This window comes from Carassius gibelio, chromosome B3 (genome assembly GCF_023724105.1).
Source record: "Carassius gibelio isolate Cgi1373 ecotype wild population from Czech Republic chromosome B3, carGib1.2-hapl.c, whole genome shotgun sequence".
Lineage (NCBI taxonomy): Eukaryota > Metazoa > Chordata > Actinopteri > Cypriniformes > Cyprinidae > Carassius > Carassius gibelio.
Window position 1 is genome coordinate 20,406,614 of NC_068398.1, and position 24,395 is coordinate 20,431,008.

At 37.7% G+C, this 24,395-nt stretch overlaps 1 protein-coding gene and 1 long non-coding RNA gene across 8 annotated transcripts in view; one reads left to right on the forward strand and one right to left on the reverse strand.

Annotated features, from left to right (window-relative positions):
- LOC127953730 (potassium voltage-gated channel subfamily C member 1-like) overlaps positions 1-24,395 on the reverse strand; it is a 69,858-nt gene that overhangs the window by 13,361 nt on the left and 32,102 nt on the right. For 4 of the 7 annotated variants that reach the window (XR_008153320.1, XR_008153319.1, XR_008153318.1 and 1 more), the window contains exons 3-5: positions 21,142-22,126; positions 18,456-18,662; positions 17,082-17,207 (exon numbers count right to left, since the gene is read on the reverse strand). Coding sequence is in view for 2 of the 7 variants with exons in the window: in XM_052553011.1 (XP_052408971.1) it covers positions 17,092-17,207; positions 18,456-18,662; positions 21,142-22,126 (1,308 nt within the window). In the remaining 5 variants the exon portion in view is untranslated. The remainder of the gene's footprint in view (positions 1-17,081; positions 17,208-18,455; positions 18,663-21,141; positions 22,127-24,395) is intronic. The other 3 variants (XR_008153321.1, XM_052553012.1, XR_008153322.1) reach the window with 2 other exon arrangements.
- LOC127953732 (uncharacterized) lies at positions 786-3,302 on the forward strand. The gene is made up of 3 exons (XR_008153323.1): positions 786-912; positions 1,737-1,776; positions 3,178-3,302. It is a non-coding gene; the product is annotated as an uncharacterized LOC127953732 (long non-coding RNA).

Consider the following 24,395-nt stretch of genomic DNA (forward strand, 5'->3'; position numbering starts at 1 on the left):
ATCCTTTTTTTTTTTAAGTTACATCACAAAGGTCAAGTGCGGAGAATCTGAGTTTTCGGAGAAGACGTCAATGGTTTTTACTAGTGTGAAAATAATATTTTTTATTAATTAATTACATTATGATGTGAATTATAGCATTACTGCATTATAGTCTATAACGCAGCCAAGTTTAGTCTGTCCGAGTTCATACACAGTATATTTGATCTGTGAGAATCTGTCCGGGTTAATATTTGCAATATCCACCAGTGGATATTTGTTCTTCCTTTAAACACAAACACTGGTAGTCAAATACATACAAGTTACATCACATCTGCGTATGATTTAGACACAGAACTGCACATAGACACAGCACAACACGACACAACAGTACACAGAACAACACGAAACGACAATATACAAAGATTACACACAGACAAACTTTAAGAAAAGATGAACACAAAGAGACTTATTAAAGGAGGGCAGGAATATGTGATGGATGTAATGACTGCGGTGAGAAGAGAGGGAATAGTTAACATTCAGAAATTAGCACCTGCAAAAACAGTACCAGGATGGACAGAAATATAAACTTATGACATTTAACATTGTGCACACACTGTAAAATGTAATTGCTGAGCTTACTAAAATGATTAAGTAAACTTAACTTACTTTATTAATTTTTTTGATATTACTTAGTTTAACTAAGTAATTCCAACTTTTTCCCCACTCAAAGTGCTTAAACTCAACTTGTTCATTTAGCTCAACTTAAAAGTTTAAGTATTGTGAATGCACCAGATATACAGTAGGTGGCGATAATACTCCAAAGGAGTGAGAGATCATTAATTGGACGAAGAAGAAGACGACTGCACATGCTAGTTACTTGGTTCAGATAGCAGGTTCATTAATTTGCACGTGGCTGGATAAGAGAATGATAAGGTGAGTCTCATTTTTTATAGTTTAACTGCTACATTTTCATTACAAAATAATAATATATCAATCAAAGTTCATAAACAGTAATATTTTGTTAAAATATTTATATAAAATCGATGGATGACGTTGGATTGCTCTTAGCAATCTAATAATTGGTAATCGTCTCGCTTTAAAGATAAACGTGTTTTAGGTCAACAGACAAGTTTCAGAGGTGGATAGAGTAACAAAAACTTAAGTAAAATACAAGTTACTGTGTAAATGATTAGTTGAAGCTATAGTCTTAATAATTACTTGAGTAAAATGTATGCAATGGAAAAGTAACACGTTTATAATTAGTGTTGATGTCGTTTATATATAAACAACGGTTTTCAGATTAGGGATGGACGAGAGAAGCTCTTTACACGTGTAACGTTACTCATACCTGCAATTGAACATTTGAGCATAGTATACAGGATTTTTGCCTTGTGTTCTAAAATAAATACAATAATGTGTAAGGTTATATATTCTGTAAGCACGTGTGTCTAAGCGACGTTTTTTTCTTGAGACTAAAAACTCATTCTGATTTTAAACACCTCACGTGCCTTCAGACCATATACTGAACAAATTAGTGATTCGTGAGCCAGTTTAAATCGTCTTTCTCTGTTGTCTTTTCAAACGAATCGACACGAAAACCATTAATTTAATGCCTTAAAATGCAAAAGAATGTTAAATAAGAGGTGCTGCAAAGAAACCAATATTTTATACAAGTTTTTAAAGTGGATGCTAAAAATTGTTTTTACAAATTGCTTGTTATTAATCCATATACTTTAACTCTGTTAACTTTTTTGCAGAATGTTTCTTTGAAGAGTGCAGTGGACATGCAGTGGAAGTGTAAGTTCTGTGTTTATTTCTGTGAAAAGAGAGCTCTGCTATTGAAGCATTATCGGATTAAACATGGAAGCTACACAAGAACCAACCAAATTCCTTGTCTTCACACAGACTGTTTGTGTTCTTTTAAATCATTCAATGCTCTAAAAGTGCATTTAACAAGAAATCACTCTGAAAATGCAAAACAAACAAGTGGATCAGAACCAGCACCTTTGATATTTCATTGTCCTCTCTGTGAATTTAAAGAACCCTGCACAGAATCCTTGTTTTTCTGCCATTTGCGTCAACATCTGAAAAATAATGAAATGGTTCAGTGCCCATACAAAGACTGCAATTTTGAAAGCAGAATTTATTCCACATTTAATGCTCATAAAAGTAAGCAACACCAGTTTAGCACGCAGAGGAACTTAAAGCCCAACATTTTAGTGGAGTTGCAAAATATTGCTGCCGATTTACAGCAAGATGTTACACAAAGTACAGCTTCTTGCTATGATTCAATTGATTCTACAGAGTTTGGCCAGGATGAATATGAAGAAGGTGACCCAAATCAAAGTCTAGATGATTTACAGAGACAACTAAAGCATAATTTAGGATTGCTTTTCCTTAAGATGCAAACCATTCTGCATATATCTGATGCAGCAGTACAAGAAGTAATACAACAAATTACTCAGATTTTTCTTCTGTCAAGGCCACTTTTGAGTAATGGCATTCAACAGATTTTAAATCAACATGAAATCACTTATAGTGATAATGTTTTGAAAGAAATTGTGAAAGTTGTCACAGAAAATAATCTGCTCTTAAAAATGACTGAGTCTGGTGAGCCTCTATCTACCATCAGTAAAAGAGCATCATACTTTGAGAAAGAATTTCCAATAGTTATGCCAATAGAATACAAACTCGACAAAGAATCACAGTCTTTTGCATATGTGCCAATCTTGAACATGTTACAGCTGCTTTTAAACCGATCAGAGGTCCTTGATAAAGTTCTTGCTCCCGATGGAAGTGCATGTGGAATTAGTTCCTACAGAGATGGCACTAACTACTCTGAGAATCCTTTTCTGATGGCAGAAAAATGTAGGATTTTACTTACCCTCTACACTGATGAATTTGAAATTGCCAACCCTCTTGGCACTTCAAAAAAGAAACACAAGATGTTCAGTGTTTACTGGGTCCTTGCCAATCTTCCCTCTAAGTATCTGTCTTCTCTTCATGCAATTCAGTTGGCAATCTTATGCAAAGCTAGTGCAGTGAAACGGTGTGGATATGAAAAAGTCCTACACCCTCTTGTTCAAGATCTGAAAACATTAGAGAAACATGGCGTCTTTGTAGAGCGGTTAGGAGAATGTTTATTGGGAACTGTTCTCTGTGTGTCTGCTGATAACCTTGGTGCCCACTCCTTGGCAGGATTCCAAGAGAGTTTCATTGTGGAACACCCCTGTCGCTTCTGTATGGTGAAGAAGAGCGAAATCCAACAAAGAGAGGTACGGACAGGAGCATTTGAATCCAGGACCAAGCTAAATCACGAAAGGCAAGTTGAGGAAGTTTTAAAAGATCAGAGTTTGGTTAAACAGTATGGTGTGAAAGGTAGTTGTGTCTTCAGAGAGCTAGACTATTTTCACACTATCGGCGGCTTTCCACCTGACCTCATGCATGATCTCTTAGAGGGTGTCATACCCGTTGAAATGGCAATGTGTCTTAATGATTTGATCAACAAAAAGTACATTACTCTTGACTACTTAAACAGAACAATCAAGCAGTTTCCATACAAATTCATGGACAAGACTGATCAGCCTCAAACTATTCCAGTTGCCTTTGCCTCTAGAGGCACAATTGGTGGTAATGGCCATGAAAATTGGGCACTTCTAAGACTTCTTCCCCTCATGATTGGATTTGATATCCCAGAGAACGATCCATCATGGGAGATTTTAATGCTTTTGAAAGACATTTTGGAACTGGCGACGTCCTTCAGATTCACTGAGGAAACTATTGATTTCCTTGGGGATAAGGTTTTGAAGGCAAACATAAGTTCTTCAAGCAAATAATTCGTGACACAAAAAATTTCAAAAATGTCCCTCAAACTCTGGCAGTCCGACATCAAAGAATGATGGCGTACCACATGGATTCAATTTCTTTTTTCAAGCCTTCTGTGCAGATGGAAAAAGTTGCAGTTACACTGATTTCATCTTTTCCTGAGAATGTTCAGAATGTTCTTCAGAACAACTTTGGTGCTCAAAGCACTGTCCTTGTTACATCCTCAGTATGCATTGATGGTATTAAGTACTGTCCTGATGTAGTTGTTTCTGTCGGCTCCTGTTCAGGTCTTCCTGATTTCAGGCAAATTGTTAAAATTGTAGTCATCAACACAGATGTTTTGTTTGTGTGCAAAGAACAGACAGCGTGGTACACTGAGCATCTGCGTTCCTATGAATTGTCCAGCCATGTACCACTTATGTCAGTCATTAAGCTGTCTGATTTGAATGACTTGTTTCCACTGCCAACCTACAAAATACAAGGCAGGATATTTGTTACAATTAAACACTTCATCTTGTGCTGAATGTTGTCTGGGGTCTAATACTGAAAATTGTGGATGTTTTCTCAAATTATTTTTTAGGTCCACATGACATAATGGAGACAAGAACTGTTTTAAGAGTGATTGTGACTGACAATGATATACGGAAGGTCACACTTCCTAGCAAACCACAAACCCTGGACTCCCTGATTGAACAGCTTGGGCAGCATCTTGATCTTCCATACACGTTCTCTCTTCAGTATGAAGACGCTGATTTTAACAATGCACTTGTTAACCTTACTGACATTGCAGATTTACCTGAGAAGCCCACTTTGAAGGTAATCTCTCTTGTGACATCACCTACACCGAGCCAGGCTGACACCGACATTATGTCTGTTACCTCTCAAGAAGAGTCACCTCTTACACGCCAGGATCCATGGCCAGAAACATTTGAAATTCCCAGCTTTTCCGTGAATGTGGAATACAGACTGCGCCAGGGAAACCTTTTGTTTATGAGAGATAAGACATACTTGCAAGTTCCCAGGGACATGAAACATGAAGTACTTGAAAAGCTTGCCGAGGCCATGTACAAATTTAAAGCATATCCCCGTGAAGAAGATTTCAATGATGTTGCATCGGCACTTGTCAAAAAACATCCATGCCTTTTTGAACCAGGCTCCTCCACTGGATGGAACGGATGGAAAAACAGTATAAAGTTTAAAATGGGTAATTACAGGAGCAAACTAAGGAGAGCTGGATGCACCGATGTTCTTGTTAATTCAATGAAAAGAGGGAGCCAAGATTCTCCAAGAAATGTCAAGAAACCCAAACGATTCGAGATAAATTTTCTACCCAATATGCCTGCTGGTGAAAATGAAAGCAGCATGGAATCAAAACGATTAGAAATTGTGGAGGAAATGAAGAAACGACATCCAAGTTCTACACTGATAGCACAGTACATGGACATAACTTTTTCGCTAAGAAGAAAAGAGTTGGTTGAAAAGGAGCCTTCAGTAAAAGAGACTTTACAAAGATGGCCAGCACTCTTCAGGGAAAGTCAGGTAATTAAGACACATTTTATCTAGGGCATGTAAAAATGTTTCAAGTCTTAATGTGTTTTTGTTCTCCTTTTCGTAGATTATTGCTGAGTTCAACCGGATAACAAGCAAAAACCTCAAGCAAGAATTCTTCTCAGCCCTTGATAAAAATACTTCTCGTTTTCTGGAGATTTTTGAATCCAAGAAAGGCACAGCTGGAAAAAAGCTCTCAGAGTATCTAATACAAATGAAGTCTGCAGTAAGTGTTTTTTGTCAAGTTTAAAGTGATCTGTTTTCACTCTTGATCTTGATGTTTTATGTGTTATTTGTTAGAACATCACTGATGTCACTGCTCGACGGACAGCAGTTCTCCGTGGTCTTGCAGTCCTTCTTGGAGAAGACACTACAGACTTCTTCAAAACATGTTTTGTAAGTATTCTAATTTAATATCTTTTAAAAAATGCTACAAGAAAGATCTCCCAATTTTTGTGTCAGCATTACGTTTATTTAAGAGATCTTATATAAAGTACATAGAAGATAAATAAAATGCAAGTAAAATATATTCTTTGTTTTCCATAACATTTGATCAAATCTTAAAATGTGGATGAAACTGTTTTCAAAGTATAAAAATCTCATATAGAATAGTGTCTTGAATTTTCCAATTCAATTTCAATCCAACTACTCTGCGCAAAGAGGTCTCTATATTTAGCCATTCTTTACCTATGTCCCGTGACAGTTTTAGCAGCATCCCTTCTCCACTCTATCGCTTCACTCTCTGCTGGTATATACGGTTTCAGCAGTAACAACAAAAACAAACTCCTTTCGATGACCAATAATTATTGTTAAATAATAAATTAAACATTAAAAGGATAGGGAAAGGATCTCATTTTGTTACAAACTTGTATACATTTTTGTTCTGATGAACACGAGGACATTTTGAGGAATGTTTGAAACCAAACCGATCATGGGATGGATGTAACTGTTTTACTAAAAAGATATTGTTATTAAATGTTTCAAAGATGCTTTTGCTGAAAAGGTCCAAATTATCACTGACAATTCCCACTGAAGCCCTGTTACAAATAGTTACTTCAAGAACTAATAACAGCACCTTAAGCAGTTTAAATTTTTAAAAGGAACATGCACTTGTTTGCGTTTGCAATATAAGAATGTATTTTAATATTGCTTTTCTTTCTTTCTTTCTTAGGATATTGATATTGTCACACCTCAAGTATCAATAGGAATTCTCACTGTGGTGCCAGAGGACAGCCCCATGTCTCCACAAGGTTTGCCATTGGAGGTCACTGATACAGCAATCATTTTGGAGGGTCTTATAGCAATGGATGGACTTGAGAATGTTCCACATGCCATGTGTTTTGTTTTTGGACTGATCTATGCTTTAAATATGGAGTACCCTTCACAGCTTAAATACACTTTTGAGTTCATTCAAAGGGTTTTTCTTTCCCTGGGGCACAAATCTCTCAAGCCAAAACTGCAATCACTAAAAAACCTACTGTTTTAATGTTTTTTTGTTTTTTTTGTTTCTGATTGCAGAAACAAGTCTGGTTACTGTAGGTTTGTTTTTTGCGTGTATGTTTCTGATGGCAGAAACAAGACCATGTTACTGTAGGTCTGTTGCAGCATTTTTTTTTTTTTTTTTAATCAGTCACCTGCCAACCTGGATACAAAACAAAAACTCCAGTCACTAAAAGCTTTGTAGTCAAGAATTTGTTCAATATATTTTTAATTGCAGAAACCAATTGGTCTATTGTTGCCTTCTGGGTGTTGTATCCAGATTGATGGGTGACTGATTAAAAATCTTAATACCTGCAACTTAACCTTGATGTTTTTATCTGTTTTTGTTTTATGCTTCTGATGGCAGAAAAAGACCATGTGATTGTAGGTCTGTTGTTGCACTTTTGCAATGTTGTTGATGGATGACTGATTAAAACAAATGTTTTATTTAAAATCTTAAGTGTTTGCAGAAACAAGAACAAAAACAAAACTCTAATTGCTGCATAAATTGGATGTTTTGGTCAAGGTGTGTTCTTTGTGTTTCTGATGGCAGAAACAAGACCGTGTTGCAGTAGGTCTGTTGTTTAATTTTTTTGGTATAGTTTTAATCGGACACCTTCCAACCTGAATGCAAAACCAAAACTTTTAGTCAAGATGTTTGTTAGTAATAACAAAGATTTCGTATTGTGTCTGTTGCATTTAGGGTGTTGTATCCAGGTTGATGGGTGACAAATCCCTATACCCACAACAAAAATGTTTTAATCGGTTATCTGTGTGCAGTAACACAAATGTTTTATTGTAGGGTTGATTAATTGGTTATTTTAATCACTCACCATCAACCCTTTTTTGCTTTAAAAAACAATTTTGTACACGGTTACATTAAAATGAATGTTTTGACAAACTTTTTTTGCTTTACTCGTTTTTGTTAGTTTAGCTTACTTAAAAATGTGAGGCAATCGGTTTCCTTAAATTTACTAGTAAAGTGAACACTAATAATAAGTTAACTCAACTAATGCTTTTGAGTCACCAGTACTTAATTGTACTTGATGTTTAAGTTTAGTCTACAAATACTATTTAGTTTTGCCAACTTAAAATGAATACTATACTTTACTTAATGAATAAGTTTAGTTTACAAATACTATTTAGTTTTACCAACTTAAAAGTAATACATTAGTTTACTTATAAATTTAAGGCAATCGGTTTCCTCACTTTTTTAAGTTAACTCAACTTATTACATTTTACAGTGCATAATGGATGTTAAGGGTATTAAACATGTCACTGTTGATTGCAAAACAGTATTTGGAATTACATTAATAAAACATAATAAACCATTTAATAAAAAAAAAAAGAAAAAATGCAGCTAAAAACAACAGAAAGAAATCTAAGTGTGCAGATGTTGACATTCCATCTAAGACAGTAGGACACAGAGTGAAACAACAAATGTTGAAATAATATTCACAGAACATTCAGATCTTGTATGAAAATAGTGTCATACATGCAATTCACCACCTCTGATGGTGGATAAGACACGCTCATACATACACAACACATCCAGTTAGATTTGAAAGACAATAAGATATACTTTAACCATTCACTAACCTTGAGTAAAAACCTTGCACTGAGCATAAACTGGTCTTGATTCACCAGAAGATGGAACATAAATGACCAAAAATCATGCAAACTATGTTTTAGTTTCTTTACTTGATCCAGTCAGGTTCAGGCTTCAGTCATACTGAAGTTAAATGCAGTGGATCTGCAGATCTCTGCATTTATGTGCATTACTTGATGGATAATTTAACATCACTTGAATAATTAATAATTTTTAATACAATTAATAATAAATACTGCTGAGACAATGATTGAACCCAGCAGTCTGGTCCATCAAAAACTAAATAATGCAGAACTTCACTATATGATTAAGAAGACGTATTAAAAAGATATGTGTGTGTGTGTGTATATATATATATATATATATATATATATATATATATATATATATATACGTTTTTTCTGAGGGTTTTTTCTTTTTTACATCACATCTCTCATACATACATACATACATACATACATACATACATATATATATATATATATATATATATATATACACATTATCAGCCAGGCCAGCAACCTTTGATCTCACTGCTCAATTTTTACTCCACTGCAGTCATATTCTCACAAACTCTGACAGTTGGCCTTTAAGGTTTGTGGGAAATGATTCAATCATTTAAATCATTCAATCATCATTAAAAATTATTTTAAACGGACATAAGGCACTGTTTATACACACAGTGATACATGGTATGGTGAAATTGATAATGAATTGGTCTAGCTCATCAAGAGCCCTAAAGAGAGAACCCTCTGGTTCTCTGGTTACAGCAAATATTCAGAAGTGAGGTTAAATGGGAGTAGAGGGGGAAATCAATCAGTCTGCAGAGAGAGAGAATGGAGAAAGAGAGAGAGAGAACGAGAGAGAAAGAGGGGTGTGACTGCAGCGCTGCAGTGCAGTACTATTTCTATGCTTTAAGACAATGGCTAGAGAGGAAGATGACCACAATGCCACTTAGTCAATGTGTTGGGGCCAGCATCCAGACTCCAGCTCTTACACATTTAGCCTCACCACTAGAGTCTGTCAATGACAGGGACCAAAGATGTGTGTCAAAGCTCTCAGCGTACTCAAAATGTCACATACAAAAACACCAGCACACCAAAAGAGCACTTTAGACTGAATAAATGATTGATAAAAGGGGGCAAAAGGAGAAACAAAAACAACAGGGGCACAACAGCAATAAAATAACCATAATAATCACATAAGTGCATCTTGGGAGTAAGTGGGCATCTGAACATTAAAGGGTTAGTTCACCCAGATAGCAATATTATGTCATTAATAACTTACCCTCATGTTGTTTCAAACCAGTGAGACCTCCGTTTATCTTCGGGACACAGTTTCAGATATTTTAGATTTAGTCCGAGAGCTCTCAGTCCCTTCATTGAAGCTGTGTGTACGGTATACTGTCCATGTCCAGAAAGGTAAGAAAAACATCATCAAAGTAGTCCATGTGACATCAGAGGGTCAGTTAGAATTTTTTGAAGCATCGAAAATACATTTTGGTCCAAAAATAACGAAAACTATGACTTTATTCAGCATTGTCTTCTCTTCCGTGTCTGTTGTGAGAGAGAGTTCAAATCAAAGCAGTCTGGATATCCGGTTCGCGAACGAATCATTCAGTTCAGCAAATCGAACTGAATCGTTTTAAACGGTTCACGTCTCCAATACGCATTAATCCACAAATTATTATTATTTAAGCTGTTAACTTTTTTAATGTGGCTGAAACTCCCTCTGAGTTAATTCATTTACTCAAACAGTACACTGACTGAACTGCTGTGAAGAGAGAACTGAAGATGAACACCGAGCCGAGCCAGATAACTAACAATAGACTGACTCGTTCACGAGTCAAGAACCGGTTGCATCGGTTTTTGGATAACCAGTAGTTCTTTCGGACAGTTCGATTCAATAAACCGGTTGAAGAAAACGATTCACCGGTTCTTTTGCACTCGATGTAATCGTGGCGTCATTTGCGATGATTGCCTTTGATTCAAGCCTTCGGGTTACCCGTGCTCATAACACTAGCTCAGAATCAATCACCAAAAGAATCAATTCGGTTCAGACGCTCTTTGTGTCGGTCTGGTTCACGCTGAATCACACATGCGCAGTATCATCAGTTCATCTCGAATGGGACGCGTCTGACAGAAACGGTTCTTGACTCGAGAACGAGTCAATGTTTTGTTCGTTATCTGGCTCGGCTCGGGGTTCATCTTCAGTTCTCTCTTCACAGCAGTTCAGTCAGTGTACTGTTTGAGTAAATGAATTACTCCGGGATATTGGTTTGTTTGAACTCAGTTCGTTCGCGAACCGGATATCCAGCTGCTTTGTTTTGAACTCTCTATCACAACAGACACAGAAGAGAAGACAATGATGAATAAAGTCGTTGTTTTTGCTATTTTTGGACCAAAATGTATTTTCGATGCTTCAAAAAATTCTAACGGACCCTCTGATGTCACATGGACTACTTTGATGATGTTTTTCTTACCTTTCTGGACATGGACAGTATACCGTACACACAGCTTCAATGGAGGGACTGAGAGCTCTCGGACTAAATCAAAAATATCTCAAACTGTGTCCCGAAGATAAACGGAGGTCTTACTGGTTTGAAACAACATGAGGGTAAGTTATTAATTACATAATTTTGCTATCTGGGTGAACTAACCCTTTAAGGTTGTAACGTCAACCAATTTTGTCAGGTTTTAGAAGACCAAAGCTGTACCCACTATACACTATGCACTTATACACTATGCACACGTACACTATGTACTCAACCATGTAAGTGTATGAATTATATAAGGTTATTATGGCATTAATAACCAGAGTATGATAGCCACTCCCCCTTCACTATGTAATTAATGCTGCGACAGTTGAGTGCATGAAGTGTCCAACATTTTACATTTGGATTTTTTTTATTTTGGTTATTTAAGTGCATCATCTGGGTATTTAAAGTTCCCATATTGTCAAAGTTGAAATTTCCTGGCTTTTTTCACTATAACTGAGGTCTAGGGGCTATTTAACTACCATATTTATTTCAAAACACTCAGTCCATAGTAAAATACTCACTACCTTGTTAAAGTAGCTAAAGTAGATTTTTCTCGAACCGTTGTGACTTCTGTAAAACAGCAACGAAACATGTCGAAAAGGTTAATTTCAACCATGAAACCATACCGGCCAACCTGTTACATTACACTCTTACTCAAAGGATGGGTGATCTGACAGGATTGTTACTATGACACTCATTGTGTCTGTCTAGCTGCGCACGTCATGTTGAAGATGTATATACATTTCAATTTCAGCAGGCAACTATTTTTACAGCTACATTATAGTTTCAGCCACAATAAATCACAACAATGTATATACAATTACAAATGATTATATATAAATCATCAGTTTGTTGTTTTACACACATGGACAGACATTTTTCGTAAACGACATCATGAGATGCAAGAAACATATGGCAAGAAATCTGTAGACTCGTCCATAACAACAAAGGACAATACTTTATTGAACGAGCATTTGCAGGGCACACATTTCTGTCCAGTCCACTCGTTTTATCGTGTTTATCCATAGCTGTGTCATCGGTTTGTTTGTCTGGCAGCGGCAGCAGATTATGTGATCAAATTTTCTAATTTGAGGTTGAATTACTTCGATTGTAATTGTTTTATTGTATGTAAATATGTACATTTACTCTCTTTTAGGGTGACTATTACCATCTGTCTAGGGACTGCAGGTGAAAAATAGCCTTCTGGCTAACTCTGGCATATTTACAGAAATGTTTATTAATATGCATTGTCCCTGTAATAAAATAAATAAATAAATAAATCGATTCTGGCACCCAACATCAGAACAAGATGATATTTTAAGCTCCTTGCGTAGCTGAATCTGAGTGGGCAGCCTACAGTTTCCCCTTTGTTTTGCTGCCTCCAGCTAGCGCTGTGACGTCGGCTGACCCTAGTTACCTGTGGTTGGTCTGGCCGTGCGTCACTCAGAAAACAACAGACCAATCAGAAGAGAGGCTCATGAATAGTAATTAGACAGGCTAAAATCGACCTGTTCTTAGCAGACCTCCTGAGAAAGGAGCTGTAAAAATATAATGAGACTGTTTTTAGTAATTATACTTCAAATATACATTCTTAAGGACATCAAAACCTAAAATAAAACTCCAGGAAAGTTTCCAATATGGGACCTTTAAAGTGCACTTTTTCTTTTTGGAATTTTCAGTGTGAATGCAGCACTAGCACTATCCATACTAAAAAAAAAAACATAATAGAATAGTGCACAAGTCTGTGATTTGGGACGCACATCAACAAATATCTTTTTTTTTTTTTTTTGCCTGATCCATCTTTAACCCCTTCATTTTACATTTCGTCATGTTTCGCTTAGTCCCAGAATGCTCTCTTCCACTGTTTCCTTGGCAACAGTGGACAGGAAGGAGTGAGAGGGCAGAAGGTAGAAACAGAAAGAGGCAGAAGTTCGAGAGGGAAGAAGAAAGAAAAATACATGCTGAGGTGATTGAGAAGGAGAGCGAGGGAATGGAATCTAAAGGCACCCATATATTGAAGTTCTGTCATCATTTACTCACACTCCTATGGCTTTTTTCTTTAAATCACCATAATATTTTAGCAAAATGTCCAAGCTGCTCTTGACTATAGCTGAGTTTCAGTGAATACTAAAATTTCACTATAACTGCGTCCTGAATGACCCACTATACACTATGCACTTACACACTATGTACTTATGTACTAAGTGTATGAATTATTTAAGGTACTTATGTACTAAGTGTATGAATTATATAAGGTACTTATGCACTAAGTGTATGAATTAAATAAGGTTATTATGGCATTAATAATCAGAGTCTGATAACCCCTCCCCCTACGCTATTTAATTAAAGCTGCGACAGTTGAGTGTATCAATTTTTTTTTAGGTTAAGTACATTTAAAATGCAAATTTTCTTTTTGTAATTTTTACTGTCAACACTAGTATGCGATTTGGGACGCACCTAAGGCTTCAATTGTCTTGAAATATAGAGCATTAAGGTTGGAATACACTACACTACTTTGTCTTAGATCTTATAGTTGTCAATAATTAGAATCAGTCTGCTAATTTTGGTGACAGATTTCAGAAAATAATGTAGTGTATGATGGGCAATTTTTTTTTTAGTTTCACACTATTATTCTGTCCAGTTGGAGGATATTAAACATGTTTGATTTTTAGAGACAATTTCAGAACACATTTGTTTACCCATATTGTACTGACAAATGCAGAGCAACGCCGACAGACAACCGATAACAGTACGTCACTTTTGTCCTCATTTTAATCTTGACAACCTATTCACAAATTGTATGAAAGACAGCATCTTAGACATTTTGATAAAGATCTTTTTTTGTGTTCTACCGTAGAAACTCAGTCATAAGGGTTTGGGATTGGAATAACAGTGAGTAAATGAATTGTCATTTTGAGGTGAACTATTTTAAAACATCTATACCAGCAGACCACACTGAAAAGCAATGGCACAAATATAAAGAGGTACAAAAACCCTCAGACTTGTTCATACAAAACATAAAAATATACACAGAGACAGGTTGCAATATTATGGAATCTATAAAGAAAAAAATAGAAACGTCCAAAGGAAACCTTTTGACCTTTCCTGACCTGTGCTCTTTTGCATTCATCGACATAATTGTCTAAAAGTATAATTGAATAGGCACTGTGGCCACAGTAAAACACATTCTGTCAGAGAAAGTGCGAAAGGGGAAAAAAAAGGTAAAAGAGGGAAAGAAGAAAGCAAAAATAGTTCCACATTTACCCCTGATTTTGGTCTAAATGCATGAAAACTTTGCATTGCACAGCCCTTAAAGTGTCCAGTTGCCATTGCAACAGCCCAGGTTTGTTATTACAGCCCTACGAGAACTTACCTGTGTCTGTGGTTATCAGTATATGTGTTTGCTGAGCGTTTTAGTTTTTCACGTGTCTCTTTCAAATCTATCAGACACATTTGTTTCTGCTCACCTGATGTTTAGTGTATTTGTGAGGCAGAATCATGTCCCAGATAAGTAGACTACAGGACTGTAGCACACATCCTAACTGCGTCAGAGCCCAGTGTTTCAGCACAGCCCTGCTGAGAACTTATCTACTCATGGCTAGAATACTGGCGTTGACTGTTTCTGGTCCATATAATGAAGGGTTTTCATCTGCAGGCTGTGATGAAACACTGGTCAGTAGACCCCACAGTGGAGGGCAGTTCCAGGAGAGAGAAAAAACCAGCTTGATTCAAAAAATAAACAGAAAAGGCTAATAAAACTCTGCCCTTCTCAGTGACCGTTCACCAAAACCCATAAACATTAAGGCATTCCTCTTTAGACCTCTTTCTGGCAGGAAATATAATGTTGGATGGCAATTATACAGCCCTACAAAGGCAAAACACAATATCTATACACCAACAATGGAACTGGGGAAGACGGTTTCACTTATTTGATACTCTGAGTTTAAACATAGTTGAGCCAAACCTGTTCATTACAGGAGAACTAAGAGAAGCAAGATTTTGGTCATGATGTAATGTGTAGTTGCTGTGTTTGCCTTTGAACGGCAGTATAGAGAGTGCTGAAAGTCTTTACAAAGACCTGAGGGGCACTCTACTGAGGTGAAAGGTCACCGCTAGGGAGGAGGAGGAGGAAGAAGTCACAGCAACACTGAATGGATTACAGTGCACACACACGAAAACACACACGAACAGGGGAAGACAATATAACAGTGAAGCAACAAGAGCTGACATACAAACGCATGACACGACACAACCTGAGGAAGGAGATAACACAACAACAGCTCGTCAGACAAGCGCACACATCAGAAAATACAACATCTCCAAACACACACACAAATAAAAATGAACACTGTTTCATTTCATCAGATGTGTGTAAATAATACAACATCCCCCAAACACACAAACACAAAGTAAGCAGGAATCACACAAATAACCTGCTGTCACACAAGAATTAGTTCAACGCATCATATCTGTAGGTGTGTGAAGGTAAGTGTGTTTTATACTGGCCTGAGGGTTAAAAGTGCAGTGGTAACTTGTGTTGAATCCTTAATATTTGAGCGTATAAGTGGGTAATGTATAAATGGGGTGAGAAAAAAATTGAGGAGATAATCAGAGGCAAATACAATTAGAATGATAAAAGTTCTTTTGAGGGTAAAATGAGAGAAAGCGAGTGAGAAAGATAGAGATGAGGGAGCTAGTGCCATAATGACATCACTAATGTACTGTAACAGTCTTTGAGATATATGTAGATATATAGCAGAGGTTTCTAAGCTAGTCTAAGCAAAAACTCACATTTGAGCCAGAGAGAAAGAGGCTGTGAGTCAGAAATTAAACAACTGAAAGTTACTGAAATGGTGAATAACTCAATTTTCTAAAATGGAATATGTTTCATAATATTACACTCCGGGTTGGGAAGGTTACTTTGGAAATGTAATAGCTTACAGATGTTACCCTATTTAAAATGTATTACGTATAGTGACTATTTCAAATACAGTACTTTATAAAAAAATCTAAATCAGACTTTAGCACCTCTTTTTACTTTGAGATTGTTCTGAGGTTAACTACAGATTTAAAAACATAACAAAATATAGTTTAATTGCTATGATACTATTTTTGAAATCAAACAAGCTATGGAACACTGGCGTCTAACTGTGCCGAATTTAAACGTGAAGGATATACTGTACATAAAAGTAAATAAAAGAGTAAAAAAGTATATGTCCTGTTCTGTGTCCTAAACTCTTAACACACTGTTGGCTCGTATTTTGGAGCAGTCGATGCATTTTGGGAAAGAAATTAATTCAATCTGTTGGTGTGTAAAAAAAATTTCAGATGCAACCCCCTCTGTATTCTGTAACATTTTCATAAGTAACTGTAATTTAAGTATACTTTTTTTTCTGAGTAACTGTAATAGTTAAATTTTGTCATTAAATTAGGTAATTCCACTACATGTAACTCCCCAACGGTGATTGTGTTCTATGTACATCTTGGGTTTAGTATGAATTAAAATACATGTATCAATTATTTAAAGGGTATTCTAGAATTTATTGGTTTAAGATGTCTCATGGACTACCAATTTATTAATTTATTTTAGATTTGATATCATTTAGAATTATAGAACTTTATTCAGCATTTTTTATTAGGTTACAAATAATATTAAAGTCTAGAATGAATTAATTTAGGGCAAATTAAAAAAAAAAAAAAAAAAAAACATTGTATTGCCCATTAATTCAAAAGTGACACTGTCATGGCTGATCTTACTGTGTGAATTTAGTCTATGCAGATATTAAATACTTAAGTTATATCCGTGTGTAAATTGTCAAACACAGAGACAGAACATATTTAAAACATCATCCCCCTCTGACTCAAAGGCATATTGTTCCTGAGTGTGTCTTAGCTATGTTTGCGTTGGTTGTTCTAATGCATGAATGTGCTAAACATATTCCTTGTACAAATTCTATATATCCTGTTGAAATGTGTGCATATAAAAAATATTTCCCTTTAAAATAGCACTGTGCTGTGTGGGATTAATTAAATATCGAGCTCTATTCATTCATCTAAATTCTACACTGCGTCATGTTTTTTTTTTTTTTTTTTGAGTGTTACCTCGGATTCATTATGGTTTGATCCAAGAGGAGGCAGAATTGGCATTGAGGTCCTGCTGTAGCAGTGGCCCATCCGGCTTGAACCACTCCTCTGCTGGGGGGCAGACTGGGTTGGCGCCTGCAGCTTCTAGTGTTTTTGTGGGTGGGGGGTTGTAGGATTTGGTTGTGTAGAGGAGTGTATTTGGAATATGTGGAGGTTGGTGGAAAGGTGCAGGGAGTAGGAAGGTATAGTGTAGAAAGAAAGGCAGAAGATGTCAATCATGCCATTACAAAAAAAAGAGCAGATTCAAGAGGATGTGACGCAGAGTGCAGAAGATAAGGAGAAAAAGGGCAAGATGAGGGGATGGATGGAGGGAAAAAGACATGTGTAGAGACAAGCCAGGGTGGGAAGCCAGGAAGAGAAAGAAGTAAAAAAAAAAAATGAATGAGAGCAAGAAAGAGCATTGGCAAACCAGATAGATAGATAGATAGATAGACAGAAAGACAGACAAAGACAGACAGAGAGAGAGAGAGAGAAAGAGAGAGGTAGCTGGTTTTGTGTTAATTGAGTCAGGAATTTTAATTTAATTCCTGAATCTGAATTTAGTTAGAAAACAGAAATCAGAATTGCAATTTGCATATAAATGTAAGAAAGTAGAGTTAAATGAAAATATTTTAAAAGCCTTGAAATTTCATTAAAAATATGTTATAAATTAAGCAAGATGGAAGAACGGAATGCATTATCTGTATTAAACTCCTCTTCCTGTCATCCCAATTTGAATTCCAGTTTAACTTCCTCTGAGATGAGGCCAAGTCGATTCAAACTCTTTAACTGAAAGAAAGACAATTCCTTTAATTCTGCACAATCCAGACTGAAAGACAGATATATCGACAGACAGAACGATAGACAGACAGAGCGATGAATAGACAGAAAGACAGCATTTGAAGAGCTTGTTTGATGTATCTGTTAATAATTTAATTTGTGCTATGATTATTTTCACTAAAAAATCCTGCTTTTATCAAAGATTAAACACATTTTACAAAGATATGAAGTGAATTATTACTGCGTGTGTGGTAAGAGCTTTGCTAATGATGAGCGGCCTTCAGAATGATTGATGTGGTGAATTATGAGGAGAAATGCATAAGAGGAAGGCAGGGAGCGATGCTGTTAGTATGGATGCTGGAGGGTCTGTTTTAATGCGTATATCTCTGATGTACTTTGTGAAGTGCATGTTTATTTGTGTATAAAATATATATTGCTACAGTGTATGTGGTCTTTGCCCTAATATGCGATAATAAGCATCTGAACATACAACTTACCTTCCCTGAGCCTGTTCTGTGTGATGTACACTGAAAGTATGAGTAAATAACGTGTTTGTTCGTGGGTGCTGCGTACCTTTCCTGACATTGCTGTCTGTGGTGCGGAACTCTCCGGTACTGAGAAGGAAGCAGGCCCTATCGTGGGGGTAACGTTCACGCCCCGTGCATGTCCCCAGCCCACCGGTGGCCGGACTCCTGTCATCTGGCCCCAGCACCTGATCTATGGTGGGACAGTCCTCATTAGCCAGAGCTGCGTTTGCGGCATCTCCATTCTGTTTTGAGTCTGAAAGAAAGAAAGACAGACAGAAAGAAAGAAAGAAAGAAAGAAAATTACTATTTGTGGTACAGTGTGCATGTGATATTAGAGACAGTCACAGTAACATGAAAAGCCAAGGAAGAGGGAAGAAGAAAAAAAAAGTCAGGGATGAAAAGGGATAAATAAAAATGAGCAAAAATAGATGAGCTACAAAAAGAGCAGCATCACTTGATTAAAATGGTGCAGGGAACTCAGAACATCACATACACAAACACACACAGCATGAATGAGTGTCTGAAAGAGTGAGATGTGCGCGCACACACACACACACACACTCAAACAAAGAAGCTGCAGGGGCACTTGTTCTTATAGCTTCCGACACAGCTGTCAAATCTAATCTGACGTGAGTTACCGCTCAACAATTTACAGAAAGAAGCCAGGGGCAAAGCCTGCTAAAGACATGGAGAGAGATGGAAATAAAAGGGAGGATGGGGAGGCGAGGGAGAAGATGACAGAGAGCCGTGATGCAGTTGGACCTCATTGGAAGAAATTAAAAATATTTATCAGTGAAATCTGTTAAGATGAACACGTTCACAGTTGAATGGTGACAAAGGGTGATGAATGCATGTCACAAAAGTCATAGCAAAGGTCGTGACATGAGGTTCACTACAGCAGATATAACTCACTTTGTATTACAGCCATTAAATGACAACAATTGAAGAGATTATAAAAATACTTATAACACAATAAACTAAAAAAACATTTATTCCCCCCTAGTTTCTTTAGAAATCCACATGGATTATTTGTTCTGTGGAACACTAAAGGAGAAATCTAGAGCAATGTTCAAGCTGCTCTTTTCATACAACAGTAGTAAAATGGAAACCATGGCTGGATTTTGAGTAAATAGTGAGTACATTTCTATCCGTGCCTCACATAAAGCTTTAGTATTGACCCCATTCAATTTGACTGTATGAAATGGAGCAGCTCAAACGAAACATCTCCTTGTGTTTTCCACTGACAAAATGTAATCATATGGGTTGGGAATTTTGTGTGAACCTAGAAACCTCAGAATCAGAATCAGTCACAGAATCAGAGCACCTCTCACGCAAGCCAAAAGAACCACACTCACACATGGGGACGGGTGACAAACAAATGACTTTGTTATACGCTTCATACTTTTAGTTTTACACTACATAATAAAACTCCATTAACAGTACGCATGATGGATACGGTGCCAGTACTGTAGGTGTCAAGGGCATGTGGAAATGGTTTGAAGCTACAGGAGGGCACATGTGCTAAAGCGTTTCCTCACAGCAAGCGTCTCAGGATGCTCATGCTCCCTTTCATTTCCTTGGGAACTTCCAGCTGTGAGAACTCCATGGAAGAGCAAAACAAGGAGGAGGAGCCGAGAACTACAGCTGTCATCCATCTAAGAGGCTGCTCGTTCCAAAAATGTTACTTTCTAATATAAACGATCTAAAGTCATCCTATTTATAAGGACGCACTGCCATCTGTCATAATCTGTATCTTTGGTGTTGAAATCATCGAAACATCGGCAGATATGTGCTGGTGATCCGAAACCTTTTGCTTATATTATAGATCAAATATAGCATATGCCAATCCGAATTTCTTAAAGAATTAAGTTCTTGTTGTACCGTAAAACATCCTTACATCAAGAATAACTTTACTTGAAAAGCTAAATATTTTGTTTACTGGATATATAAAAACATACTGCTTAGAAAAATGTGTTTCTGCAGTGAGTGTGCAAATAGACTGCTGTAAGCTCTATGTCAATCATCTACAGAAAGCTGTACTCCCTGTACTCATACTCCCTTCTCTTCTGATTGGGTGGGATGTTTTCTGGTTGTCTAAGAAACTCACTGGAACGCATGAAGCGTAATCCCGCTATCACTTTAATAACATTCCTGTTCTCTGTCAAACTCGGCCGTGACAGCACAGTTTTGCATTTTACTACTCTCAAATACTTGTGGGTATATGTGTGTAGACATTACGCAAGATTCAGTTTCAGACCCAGTTAAGGCGGTGACAGTTCATTATAAAAAGCTATAAGTGATGACCACAGGCATTTTGAACAAAGTGTTCTTGATGGGTGAGATGGAGCTAGTTGACATCACATACAAAAATACACTCACTTGGAAGTATTGTGCATGATGCATCAATAGCATTTTTTTTTTCATAATATAATCATACAACTAATCCTTTTGAGGTGCGGTCACATTAGTGAAATTTAAGGCAAAATGATCGCTTGTGAACAGTGAGGCAATGTAAAAAGCACAGTAGTCACTTTGAATCTGTGTGATGAATTCAAGTGACCAACTGTGTGCAAAACACCCAATCATGAGGTCACAATTTCACCCACTAGATTTCACAGAGCGCCTGTAAGTGTGACCGCACCTTTATTCTTGGGAATGTAACCTATGAGTGTAAAGAAACGTCACACATACAAACACGTAAACACATGGGGTACACTCACACACACACACACCTGCTCTGTTAATCTCTATGATTTCCTCCTGTGCAAGAGGACAGTCTCCTGCCATGCTTCCAGAGACCACCATACTGCCCAGCACATTACCCAAGATCCTGTGCGGTGAGGCAGTTGCCATGGCCAGGGCGTCTGGCTTGCAGTAGTTGGGCGATCCAGGCTGCGGAGCCCGAGGGATGTGCTTGTTCTTCTTCTTGGGCAGCTTCTGCTTGGCCATGGCCAGAGAGTAGTACATGCCGAAGTTGTTTACAATGACGGGCACAGGCATGGCGATGGTCAGCACGCCCGCCAGGGCACACAGGGCACCCACTAACATACCAGACCATGTCTCTGGATACATGTCACCATAGCCCAGTGTTGTCATTGTGACCACTGCCCACCAGAAGCCGATGGGGATGTTTTTGAAGGTGGTGTGGGCGCTCGCCGTGGGGTCGGCCGGGTCGGCGCCGATGCGCTCTGCGTAGTAGATCATGGTGGCGAAGATGAGCACCCCCAGAGCGAGGAAGATGATGAGGAGCAAGAATTCATTGGTGCTGGCACGGAGCGTGTGACCCAGCACTCTCAGCCCCACGAAATGACGTGTGAGCTTGAAGATTCGCAGGATTCGGACGAATCGCACCACGCGCAAAAAGCCCAGCACGTCTTTCGCGGCTTTCGAGGAGAGGCCGCTCAGCCCCACCTCCAGGTAAAAGGGCAGGATGGCTACAAAGTCGATGATGTTCAGCGAGCTCTTGAAGAACTCCGCCTTGTCCGGGCAGAAGATGACGCGGGCGAACACCTCGATGGTGAACCAGATGACGCACATGCCCTCCACGTAGGTCAGCCAGTTGTCAGTCACTACCTCATACACAATCTCCTCCCGTGTGACGTTCCCCACCGTCACGTTCTCTGTCTTATTGTAGATGGTGTTGAAGGCCTCGTGTGTCTCCAAGCAAAATGTTGAGATGGAGATGAGGATGAACAGGAGCGAGCCGAACGCCACATACTGGAAACAGAGAGAGGAAGGCACAGAGAGAGACAGAAAGACACAAAGAGAGATGAGAAGATGAGCACATTAATATTATACAGTGACATCAGTGAGATCACTATTGGAATAAAGAACTGGTACAGTGCTTAAAGCTGAAGTGTGTAATGTCGGTGGCAGAACTGCAAACATGACGATAATCTGATCTAAAACATAATTAACATCATGACTTTTTCCTCCTCTGCAATCTGCTGTTCTGCTGTAGATAAGGAGTCTTCAACAGGGGCTCTGACAAATATCGTTTGATAGTAAACCAAAGTTGTGTCCCAAATGACAGAATATACACTATGCCTTTTTTGAAGGTTATTTTCTCATCCAGTGTCTGATAGACATTCATCTTCTGCTAAGGAAAGCTGTGACAGTAAAGCGCATGAAACCATTCCTTTTTATTTTATAGCTATATTTTATATTTGAAGGTATTTGAAGTGAAATTTTCTTGTCGTATTTTCAGTTTGAACACACTCCTCACACTATTATCAAATGGCGTAGAAGAGTGCATAAGTACTTATTTTTTGTAAAACATGATCCAAGCAAACATTTCATTCTTCCTGTCACATTAAAACATACCATGTAAAATGTTAGTGTAACAATAATAGTTATTTGAATGAGTTTACAATTTAAGTACAATAGACTATGTGAATGTATCAATAAAATAAAACACGTGTTATTATAGACCAGGCTTAAATTGCAATGCTCAATTTCAACAATATGTAACAGAGTCAGTGTTTGGTCTCACAATACAACAAAAGGTCTTTGGCCTGAAAAAAGATTGAAAAAGCCTTTATTCTATTCAGATTTTCTGAATCAAATGGCATGCCAGCCAGTTCTGTGCTTAGAGCCATAAGCTGTTGGCATCAGGTACACCAGCGCATGGAAAGACCCCTGAAAATAAAATAGTCTACATGACAGAATAAGCACTTTAACATCCAGAGGCTGCTGTGATGCAGTTTGGACCACTGCAGATGTCCTTCACAATCAGAAGGAGGTGTACTACAGATAGAGGGCGCCAAATACTACAACAAAACAGCACAAGTGCTCTAAGAATAGTGGGAATGGTGTGAATGCAGCAGTCTCATTGACACGCTACACTGAGGAAACACCACAGGGGGAGAAAAGATGGGGGAAAGCAGACTTTGTGAGTAAGACGAGGAGAATGGATGATGGAGGCAGAAAAAATGAGAAGAGATGGTACGTATACAAAGACCTGTAATTGAAGGGGATAGAGGGAGAGAAAAAAGAAATGTATATTTAGAAATAGAAGAGCATAAGGAAATGGAAGGGATGAGAAAAGAGGAAGGGAGGGCTGGTGTGTGCTGTGCGTGGTCACCATTCTGAAAACAGACATGTCATGTTGGCTCTCGTGCAGATAGATGTGCATTGATTGGCTAGTGCACGTCTCTTGTTAAAGCCCACAGCCTCTTTTCCTATCACCTGCCATCAATATAATCGGTTTATCTCCATCCATCTCAGTGCCAGCATCCATACTATGATTTTTTTTTAACGTAGCCCGACATTACAGCCATTTATTTGGAAGTGTAGGTGTGTGTGTGTGTGTGTGAGAAACACTGCTGCTGCTGCTGCCATTCCCCCTCTGCAGTGCTCACATTATTCTCCCCACTCCCCGCTCCTCATTTCTCCCCCTCCTCTCTGTCAGTCCACACGTGCCCCTCCTCCCTTTACTGGGGTAAACCAGTCCTTTTACAGACGAATATCGGTCCACCTCCTTTTCTGGCTCCTCTGCACTGACAGTCCACCTACACGGTTATCATTTTATCCTGTGGCAGTTGCCCAGATGTCCCTCACATTTCATAATGACACGTCAGACATTTACACTACTTTTTTTTTTTTCATGATCAGTATTTTCTAAATCAATAATGGGAAAAGAAAAAAAAAATAAGGGAGGGGACATTTGAGCTGTGGCTGTTGTGCTAAAATGATTTAAATATTATATTTTGATGAAACATCACAAAGTAAAAAATAAATAAATACATAGGTGAATTGTACACAATGAGACCTATGATATGCATTTACAAAAGAGATGAATGAAACAGGTGAATTTTCATATTGACTTTATTAATTTATCTTATTGGTAAATTTGTCTTATTCTAAAAATGTTTGCATTTGAAAATTTGACAAATATAGTCTACTAATTATGAAAAACATTTTTTCAGTCTAGATGCACAGACAAACCACTTTCAGTGCCCATAAAAACAATAACACACGAAGAAAA